Genomic DNA, 11,050 nt, shown 5'->3' with positions numbered 1-11,050 from the left:
ACTATGACATACAACTATCTACTGGGACTTTGGGGGAAAAAAAGGAGGAGGATTGGCAGTAGATGTTAGCTCAGAGCTGGTCTTCCTCAACAAAAAGAGGAGGATTAGCACGGATGTTGGCTCAGGGCTGATCTCCCTCACAAAAATAAATAAATAAATAAAATATTTGCTACTTCTCACTTTCATAGTTGATGTTTTACATTTTATTAATCTTATTACACGTAAATATATTTAGTAATCTGAATATTTATGTACATATATATCTGGAATTACATATGTGTAATTTCACCTCACTTCATATTAAATTCAAAGAGTTAAGGTATAAACGCATGCATACTTACATATGATGGTGAACATATAAATAAATCTTAAAGAAGAGCATATTCATTGTGAAAATGTTTTTCTTCTTAAGAGTTTCATGAGTGCATTTTTCACTTCCTTGTTCCTCAGACTATATATCAGGGGATTCAACATGGGAATCACGATGCTGTAAAATACTGAGGACACGTTCTCCTGGGTGAGTGAACTGCTGGAAGCAGGTTTGAGATACATGGACATGAGAGACCCATAAAACAGAAGAACAGCTGTCAAGTAGGAGCTGCAGGTGCTGAAGGCTTTGGACCTATACTCTTTAGAACGGATGGGGAGGATGCTGGAGAGGATAAAAGCATAGGAGACGATGATTGTCAGGCTGGTGGCCACCATGTTAAATCCACCAATGACAAAAATCAAAAGCTCATCAATATAAGTGTTGGAACAGGAGAGTTCAATAAGAGGGATGATGTCACAGGAGTAATGTTTAATGACGTTTGAGCCATAGAAAGTCAACCTTAAGATACAACCTCCATGAATAACAGCATCAGTAAAGCCTACTGAGAAGACAGCAGCCAGCAACAGAGAACAGACCCTAGGGGACATGATGACATTGTAGAGCAGGGGGCTGCAGATGGCCACATAGCGATCATAGGCCATTGCTGCCAACATGTAGCACTCAGAAATGACAAAAATACAGAAGAAAAACAACTGACTCATGCATCCAGAATAGGAGATAGCTTTATCTCTGCATAAAAACCCCGCCAGCATTTTGGGAGTAATGACAGAAGAATAGCAGAAGTCTACAAAAGACAAACCACTGAGGAAATAGTACTTGGGGGTGTGAAGTTGAGAACTCAACCCAATTATGGAGATCAAGCCCAGGTTTCCCAGCATGGTAACCACATAAATCCCTAAGAAGAGGCAGAAAAGGGGCAGCTGAAGCTCTGGTTGGTCAGTCAATCCTGAAAGAAGAAACTCGGTCACTGTGGATTCATTTCTTCTACCCATTCTCCTCTGAGAAATCTGTGGAGATGAGAGGAAAGAGTCAGATTAGACAGGCAGAATCCCAGCTTGTCTCCAACTCCCCAAGCCCAGGTATCCCTACCTATGAAAACACTGAACCTAGTTATCTTATCCCCTTGGCACTAAACCTGTGCCTCCATTGATGCGCAGGGCCTCAGACCCACCGAGAAATCAGCACTCAGATAAAACAGAGTGAATAAACATCTATCTACCTATAGATTCTAGCAACCCTACATAAAATTTCACATCACCCATCTCAAATTCTTTTAACGAATTATAAAACCTTTAACTCCAGCGTTAGATATAAGTGTAATGCTAAAGACCTTGGATGAGGTTTTCTAAAGCAAATCAGTTGAAGATGTGCATAAAGAAGAGGGTGAGCTGATGAAATACTTTTCCTAATGACACAATTGCCTAGGGCTGAGCCTGCCTCCAGGATTTCCTGCAGAGAAGGCATCTATTTTTAAGGTCAATTATGATTTCCATGTTAAAGTTTCGAAGGATGTTCAGCAGAATATTAATTTCAGGGATGTGATAATAGATGTAAGTGAAATAAGTATCCTAGCATCATATGATTTCAGACATGCAGAGTTACATAAAGTTAAACAGGTTTCTTAACTGAAAGATATTTCAGAATCTCCTAGACTGCTATATAACTCACAATATCTTCCAAAATTATTTGATGATAGATTCCCCCTCCCATTTTTAAAAAAACACAGGGTAACACTATGTGGCTCAGAACATTTTAGAAAACTCTTTTCATTCGTGTGTTTGTTCTCATTTAATCTAATCATAAGTTGATTTCCAGGTGGGAAGCTTATTCTTACACCTCAGTAAAGCTGGATAATGGTAGAAGAGCAGACCTCCCAAAACTCTTTCTGCCATCTGAGTCTCTGGCGGTGCTCTGGGCTAAGCCTCCCTCTCTCACCAAGGCCGTTGAGCACAACTTAATGGACCACTGCTAGTGCTGCCATATTTGGCCATGCAAGCCCCCAGATACTTGTGTTTCCACTGGAGGCTCCCATGCAGTGCTTCTGTCTCCCACCCACACTTCTCCCAGAAGGGGGCGAAGGTGGCGTGTGTTTTGGAGTTGCCTGTTCTGGGGTCAACTGAGGCCTCATCTCTGAAAAAGACCATTTTTCCTCTGTGTTGGGCTACTCATAGAGACGTCTCTAAACTTTCATGTTTACCCAGAGATTATACTGGGTCCAGATCAGACATCTGGTTTGTCATTTTCTCAACCTGCCCAGCTCAGGATCGACCTTTCTCCCTGGCTCTTCAAGAAACTGTTCATGTCTTCTTACTTCTAACATCCAACACATTATTGCCATATTAAGACAAGGCACTTCCTTTGGCCATTTGCAATCCCAACTATGCAGGTGCCTCCTCCTGATTTCCCAATTCAGTTTAAAACAAAGAAGCTTCATAATACTGAACAGCTATTCTCTGGCAGGTTTCCAAATTCTACAGAACATCTGAATTTTGTTCTGTTCCTTCTTTCCAGTCCTGAGGGATGGAGATAGTGGAATCATGTGCAAAAGAGAGATTGTCCAGTTGCCCTTGCCCTGTTGCTAAAATATCCTGAAGTTTTCCTTTCCTTTCTTCCCTTACCAATTAGCATGCATGGGTATAGTCTAGTCACAGAGACTACACAGAGATAAATATCAAAGGAATGTTCAAGAAGACCCGTATACTCAGTTTTTTGCTTTTAATCTCTTTTCATGAGTGCCTTCAAACTGTTCTGAGTGTCACAAACAGAATAACCACTCTCATCGTCTATCTAATTCGCCCACATTTCCCCAAATTCCTACTGGGCTCTCTTTCCATGTAAAATGTCTTCCTCTTGCTCATGTTTCTTGTTCTGTTTCAGTGCCCTGCACCCTTCTGCCCTCTGTTCAAGCCAGTTAGGTTTCTCTACCCTATTTTTCCTTCTTCCCAAACATTTCCCTGCTTTAGGTCTTTGCCCCTCAACATGTAGTCCACAGACCCAGCACCAGCATCATTTGGGAATTTGTTAAAATGCACAATCTCAGAATCTAACCCACACCAACTGAATCAGGATCTACATTTTAGCAAGATCCCCACATGGTGTGTGTGCACATTAAAGTTTGAGAGGCACTATTTTACGTTATTCTCTCCTAGAGCTGAAATCATCTTTCTTCATTCTTGTTTTCTCCTCTAAACTCTCTCTTTGCTTCTTCTCTGTGCCAGAAGCATTATATGATCATGTAAAGCTCATCTTTGAGAACATCTTCTCAAGAAGAGCCTTCTTGGATGAAGGATAAAACTGTACAATTTCACATTTCAGTACTTTGCCACCCATGCGTAGACTCAGAGATTCCATTGCAGTGTAACGTGCACGCTCAATAGCTTATTACAACACATTATATTATGTTTTGCATTGTACGAAGAAATATAATACAAATTACATCATAATCCACATCAAAATGAACAGTGCTAACCAATAACTACTTTATTTAACTATCTACTAAACAGTAAGTTCCACTAGGCTAGGGCTAAAATTTCTTCTGTGTTTGATCACCCTGCAAAATAATCTCTACACTGGCTGAGATCTGATTCAGACCTTATGCAGTTTTCACAATTCAAAAGCAATTTAGCAATTTAGAGCTGTTTTAAACATGTACCACACAGTACTATTAAAACTATGACAATTGAAAGTATTTCACAAAGGTGGAGTCTAGATAAGCATTGCCCAATAGAAATATAATGTAGTCATATGGATAATGTAAAATGTTCTAGAAGCCCATTTTTTAAAAGATAAAAACAAACAGTTGAAGTCAATTTTAATACTATAGTTTATTTAACTTGGTATATCTAAAATTTTGTCATTTCAACATGTAATGATATAAAAATTCTCATGAAGTATTTTATGTTCTTTTTTTGTACAAATCTTTAAAATACATAATGTATTTTATGCTTACAGCACATCTCAAATCAAACTAGCCACATTTCAAATCCTCATTGGCCACATGTGGCTAGTGACTACAGTATTGGACAGCACAGGTCCAGAATGAAATTTCTTTTATAATTCTGAGCTAATTGTCAAATTGCAGTTGTCCCTTTTTAAAGAAGAAAATCATTAATGCATAAGTGGCGGAAAGAGCACTGGACCAGGAGTCAGAAGATTTAGTTTCAACCCCAGCTCTAAATCTTAAGGAGTAACATGGGACTCACCGTAGAGTCTCTCTGAGTTTTATGTTTCAATCTTGAAAAAATAATAAATACTTTAAAGGATTCTTGTGCAAATTAAATAAGACAATAAGTATGAAAATATTTGTGTATTGTAGGATCTGTTTAAATTTATTTGTAGTATTATAATTCCTATGTTAGATGCTGGTGATTTCATAGATTAATTCACAGATTAGACACTAGGGTACTCACATAAGGTGAGTGGACAATGCACAACTGAGTCTAAGATGGATGCCAACGGCCTCTTCCCTCCACTCCTGTGGCTCAGTGACCTGCAAACATCAAAAACTCTAGAGCTCGTGTGGACAATCAGGAGTTGATTTTAGAACATGTTTTTTACTTATACGATATGAACACCATAACTATGAAACTTACCTTCTCCTCTGAAACTCTAGCTGAGTATCCCTTCTCCTATCCTCGTCACTTGAGGAGTAAAGATGGGTTAATTGTGCCTTTTCCTTCTCAAGCTAACAAGAAGCAGGTCTAAGTGAATCCATGACTTTTATTCTCAGTTCAAGTATTTTGTGTCTGGAAACATGAAGATGAGTAGTCCCCAAGGGCTTCTCGTCTCTGAGGTTTAGCAGCCTGTGTATTTGTAAGAAGAGTCCCTGAGCTGGCCTATCACACTCTTCTTACATAAGGAAATCTAACCATGGAATGTGGGCACATTTCCTGAGTATTGCAATTAGTACCGCCCAACATTAGGAATATATTTAGAACACAATGATAAATAAATAAAATGGATGAGAAAAGAAAATAATTTCCTTACAGAAAGTATTTTAAACTATAGATGTGGATTCCCAGTTATATATTTTTAAATGGCAAGTGATGGAATCTTATTTATTTATTTATTAAGTGAATTTGTCCATATACCCCAGATTGGGCACACTGAAAGAATATTCAACATTAGTCCCTTCAGAACTTTGCAATCTAGTGAGACAGAGTATTATCTAAATCGTGCCTTGCCCTGACAAATTGTTGAATGAATGAAATGCCATATATATCGCTCTATGTGATAAGCAGTAGGTATTGTTTGAGCACTGAGATGGAACAGACCACTACTGTCTATAGTGATAAAGAAAATCATTATGGAAGGGTATATTTTAAACTGTGCCTTAGAGTGGGGAGAATTTACTTAAGCTGAGAGGATGCAAAGGGCTATGCAAGATATAGATAAAGTCATCCCTACTAGGCATCTAATTCAATTAGAACACATTGTTTTCTCCTGGATAGAAAATGGTGACCTGAAAAACAGGTAAAAATAGTCTAACTTACAGAGGATGATCTTCATTTACCAGGAAAATCACTAAATGAGATTGGCTTTTTTTCCCACCTTTAGAGATACAAGTCACAAAAAAATATTGTATACAGTTAAAGTGTACAATATGATGATTTGGTATATGTATACATTGTGAAATGGTGACCACAATCAAGGTAATTATCATATTCATCACCTCATAGTTGCCATGTTTTTAAACTTTCAGTTATAAAATAAATGAATTCTAAAGATCTAATGTACAGCATGGTTAATCTAGTTCATAGTACTGTATTGTATACTTGAAATTTTCTAAGAGGTCAATTCTTAACCAAAAGAAAACACTCCTGAATGATGAAGTTTATAGTTTTAGAAGAGTAGATACATATGGCACAATATTCTTCCTTATCCTTAAAATCAAATATTGTACATAATCATCTATTCTGCTTACATGTGTCCTAGCAAACTTATTGCATAGAGGTCTACTGGATTCAAGTATTTTAAACACAAAACTTCAAGTTTAGTCAAGATGCCCATTACCAGCCTGTGAATCATATATATTGTGAATATTGTTTAGTGAAATCACTCTCAGATCATCCTATTATGATCGTTTTGTGTGTGTGTGTGTGTGTGTGTGTGTGTTGTGTTACTGCCTCATCACCACACAAGTAGTTTGTTTTGGAACTAAAAATATTTGTAATTTGTTGTACCAATATCACGTGGGGGGTTCTGATTGCAAGATACAAATGAACGAATGTAATTCAAAGGCAGCGAGAAAAGTTCAGATTATCTCGTATTCTTTTGTGTAATGTGGATAAATTAAAGGTGGCTCAGCTAAAGCAATGTCTTTCTAGATATGACAAGAGTTCCTCCCAATCTGGAAGATGTTAATCTAGAGGATTCACTCTGTTTTAACTTTATCATAGTTGAATTAGAGATGAGCTGAGACTCTATACATAAGTGTTAACATGCTATTTGACTTAGAGTAATCATTCCTAATATATCAAACCCTTTCTCTGAGGGGCCCAGCAAGTCATTGGTCCTTTGTGCGTTTCCCTTCAGAAGATGTCAGGAATTGCTGTTTCAGCTACAGGAAACACGATACAGTATTGCCCTGAGTGCATCTCCCTCGGGCAACAATCAGACTACCCAGGTCTCAGGTAGTAAGGCCTGTTAGCATCTGGTCTCTAATCTCAAGCTGAAATGTGTATCTGCTGGAGTAAAGGGAGGGAGCCACCATCCTTTCACTTTCAAATGAAGGAAAGCAGGTATTCAGCTGAGAGTCTCAGAAACAATTACAGGCTTGCCCCTGAAATCCCAGCCCTGGAAGACAGAGAACAACATCTTGTTCTTGAAATTGTTTGGATCACAGAGGTAGGTGCCTAATCAAACAGATAAGTGACATAGACACTAATTTAGAGGAATAATTATTCCATTTTCATTTATGGTCTCCAGAGCTCATGGTGTTTAGGAAAAATTTTAATTGCCCCAGATGGGACTATGTTCAATTGTTTACAAGTGAATCTTGCAATCATGAACACTACAATATCATAGTCTCTCCTTCCCAAGACACTTTCAGGTGCAAAAACATTTGTACATGTGTACACCGTCCCGAGTGGATTTTAATTTTTATGATTGTCACTGGACCTTTCATGGTTATCTGTCTTAAGACTGACATGATTCATGATTCATGTTGCATATTCTCTTGTGGACCCTACTAATTTAATGGCTAGATATCTGCATGGAACAGACGTTCAGAGAAATAAAGACCGAGAGAGAGAGAGAGAGAGAGAGAGAGAGAGAGAGAGCAAGACTGAGAGAGAGAGAGAGCAAGACTGAGAGAGAGAGAGAAAGAGAGAGAGAGAGAGCATGCATGCATGACTTTCACTTTGAAGATGTATTAAGATCCATTTCTGCTACCTATTAGCTATTGTGTGGCCTTTGGGCAAATTATCAAACCTCTCTAAGCCAAGCTTTCCTTATTTTTAAGATAGATATAATTCTAACAGTTGTTCTATCTGAATTTTAAGGGTTGCTTTAAGGTCAAATAAGAAATACACAGAGAAATATTTTATAAAATATAAAGAGCTTCATATTAACATGTCTACTGTATACCTTGGGAGAGGTTGAGGGGCAGGAAGGAGACAGGAGAGGAACCAGCCGTGTGAACCACCCAACTCCTCTGATTCCACTCCACTGTTCAAGAGGGATCCAGCACAATCAGTGAAACCATGTCAATACTACAGGAGAATGTTATCACACTCTTTTGTATATCAGCACAATGGATTGTTGTGCATTCATTAACACTATCATTTTAAAGAGTTTCTAACTGCTTATGCTATTAGCTAGGTATAGTACATACATTTTGATTACAACCATGTAAATCCATGTAGTGCATATAAACATATGTGCATATAAACAGAAACTGGAAGGTAACATGCAAAAGGAAATTAATTGTTATGGCAGCATAGTATGATCTAAATATTTTTTCTCAATATTCTGGCATGTGTTGTTTTCTTTTCTACTTTTTTAATTTTGATTTTTTCTTTTCTTTTTAATAATAATTTAAGTTCTTTCAATTTCTCATGATTTAGATCTCAATTTGTCTTTTTTCAATAGAGATCTGTTCTTATCTTTGTCAGTTTTTTAATTCATCAGAGAACAAAAATTTTGCCTTTTTTAAGATCTCTGTGTTCAGCTCTTGCAGTTAAAGAGGTAGGAGGGAATCAAACTTCACTGTCATACAAGTCTAGGATTGGAGATGATTTTATCACCATTGGGTCCTCATCTACATTTTTTCTGGAGCAATAGCCTAGGAAAGAAAGCCCAGACTTTCTTGACCCTTAAAAGAACCAAGTGACAATGTTAGGAAATCACAATACAGGGGTTGGGATGGTGGGTAGAGGAGATAAAATAGATGAAATAAAGAAAGCATCTGCATTAACAGAGGGAAGGAAACACCAAATTGAGTAAAATATAACTTTCTATGGTGACTATTTAAATACTAAATCCAATATATATGGCAGTGGAGATGAAGAACATAAATAGCTGAGCATTTCTTCCTAGTTTTCTAACGCCATATGTCAGATCTTTGAGGCACTGCTTCAATTAACTCACAAGTTTACCCACCTACTGAGTTTGGGAGCTGAGAAAGGTGGATATGAGGGTATCTAGTCTATGTCAGGGCAGTGGAAATTCATCTACTTATATGTCTTGTCTAATGCATGACAAGTACTATTTCAGGCACTTAGGAGATAATTTTTGGAAAAGCTCTGCCTTCAAGGAGATTACTGTATAGGAAAAATACACATACAAACAAAATATTTTAACATTTGTGACAAATAATTTCAGAAAACGTGCACAAAGTAGAGCAGAAGAACAGAAAGGAGACATTTATTGTTAAGTAATATATTTACTGAGATGTCTGTCGCTTTAAAAAAAATGTGATCTGAATGTTAAAGATTGAATGAATGAATGATTGTAGTCATTTCCACAACACCAAAAACACACAGACATTGTCCCATCTTAGCAAGGAAGAAGTTACAGACCCACTCTTTGGCCTGATTTCAGCCTTGCAAACCCTAAACCTTGATTAAAACACAGACCATCTCATTTTTTTTCTACAGAGATTTAATATTCCACACAACATCAGATAATAACATTGAAACTTACTGCAAGAGAAAATAAGAGAGATCAAATAAAACCATCTCATTTTAACTTAAGACTCAAAAGAATGAAGTTACTTGCCCACAAGCAAGAATGGCTAGTTAGTAGCACAATGGGAACTAGAATCCGGGTCTTTTTTACTACTTCGTAGCACCCTTTGCTTGACCCACACAGACTTATAAAGAGGTTCTTCTTCAATTCTTCTCATAATTTAACCCTTGCAAAGAACTAATCACATAGTGAATACAATGGGAAACCAAGCAGAATTTCTAAAGGGCGGAATTCCATTTTGTCTAAAGAGAACGAACAAAAGCTATGCATGAAAATATTTTACATTCTTCACAACTATTCATAAATGTATCTTAGAGGATATTATGTTTCTAATGGTCCTATACTGCTCTGAGCATTTAGGAGTTGCTTAAGTGATACAGGTAGTAATAAATCAAATGTTTGTTCCATAATTTTTTATCTTGAGTGTTTGCTTATCATTTCTGCACTGTCTTCAATTTCTTGCTGACAAATGAGGTTAAGTATCTTTTCACATGTTTATTGATCATTTCGACATTTTCTTTGTGACATGTCTGGTTTTGCATTTTCTCCATTTTTCTATTGGGCAACCCTTCTTTCTCATACTTATTTATAAAACTTCTTTAAATATCCTAGACACTACTCCCTTGTCAGAGATGTGTATTTCAAATATCTCCTCCTTATTCAGCTATAGGCTTTTCTGTGGCAGAAATACAACCAATGGCTCTCTAGGGAATAAAAGTGTGAATTCTTCTGGAGGTCATGAAGAGATCTCCTTACTGTACAGTCCACTGATATGGGAACTGAATTCTACTGTGATTTTGTCAGGAGGAAATAACAAAGCACACCACATGGTACTCTAACAGAAAGCTGAATTTATTACTAGGCTGGTAAGAAAAAGCTGCATCGTTCGTGTTTGAGTTCTTAGATCTCTCTGAGCAGAAATTGAAAGGTCTATCTATGGGCCAAAATGAAGTAATAAATCAAATGAGGCAAAATTCTGAATCCCAGTCTCTGATTGCCACATGAAGTGGATTATAAAATCATTTTGTAAATGTTTGCCCTCAATTTTTTCTCCTCAATTCTGAAAAGCCTTGTGGAGTGGGTTACATAGATTCCTGATTACATAGACTCCAATGACCTGGAGTTGGAGTCTTATGGATGCACTTGTATATGAGTGTTTAAGTTTTGTAATTCTTTTTTTTAATAACTTTTTTAGACCTTATTGCAAAACACTACATCAATGGTGAAACATATTGCTTCATGATGCTGGGTGTTCTTCCTCAGTAATCAATCCTTTTGATGGAACACAAATGACAGCAGCTAGTGTTCCTCATCAGAAGGAGCTACTTCTGAGTAGTAATAGTAGACAATAGTAAGAAAAGGCCTGCTATCTGACAGGTTATAGTGCTGGCTACTAGAAAAGCAAGAAGAAGTTGCTTGTAAAGTTCATGGGACTACAGTCCCAAGAGGGCACCTTTATTGGTGAAAAGGTAGGCACCTAGGAAGTTGGATGAGCCGCATGGAGTCTGGGATGTGAAAGGGAAGAAGAGA

General features: G+C 37.3%; 1 protein-coding gene across 1 annotated transcript; it reads right to left on the bottom strand.

Moving 5' to 3' along the window:
* Positions 1–384: 384 nt before the first annotated feature.
* On the bottom strand, positions 385–1,338 carry LOC131408188 (olfactory receptor 8D4-like). The gene has a single exon (XM_058544731.1). It carries the CDS (start codon positions 1,321–1,323, stop codon positions 385–387), a length of 939 nt encoding a protein of 312 aa, XP_058400714.1. The 5' UTR covers positions 1,324–1,338.
* Positions 1,339–11,050: the final 9,712 nt, after the last annotated feature.

Source organism: Diceros bicornis, chromosome 7, assembly GCF_020826845.1.
Source record: "Diceros bicornis minor isolate mBicDic1 chromosome 7, mDicBic1.mat.cur, whole genome shotgun sequence".
Classification (NCBI taxonomy): Eukaryota; Metazoa; Chordata; class Mammalia; order Perissodactyla; family Rhinocerotidae; genus Diceros; species Diceros bicornis.
This window is presented reverse-complemented; position numbering and strand designations above follow the sequence as displayed.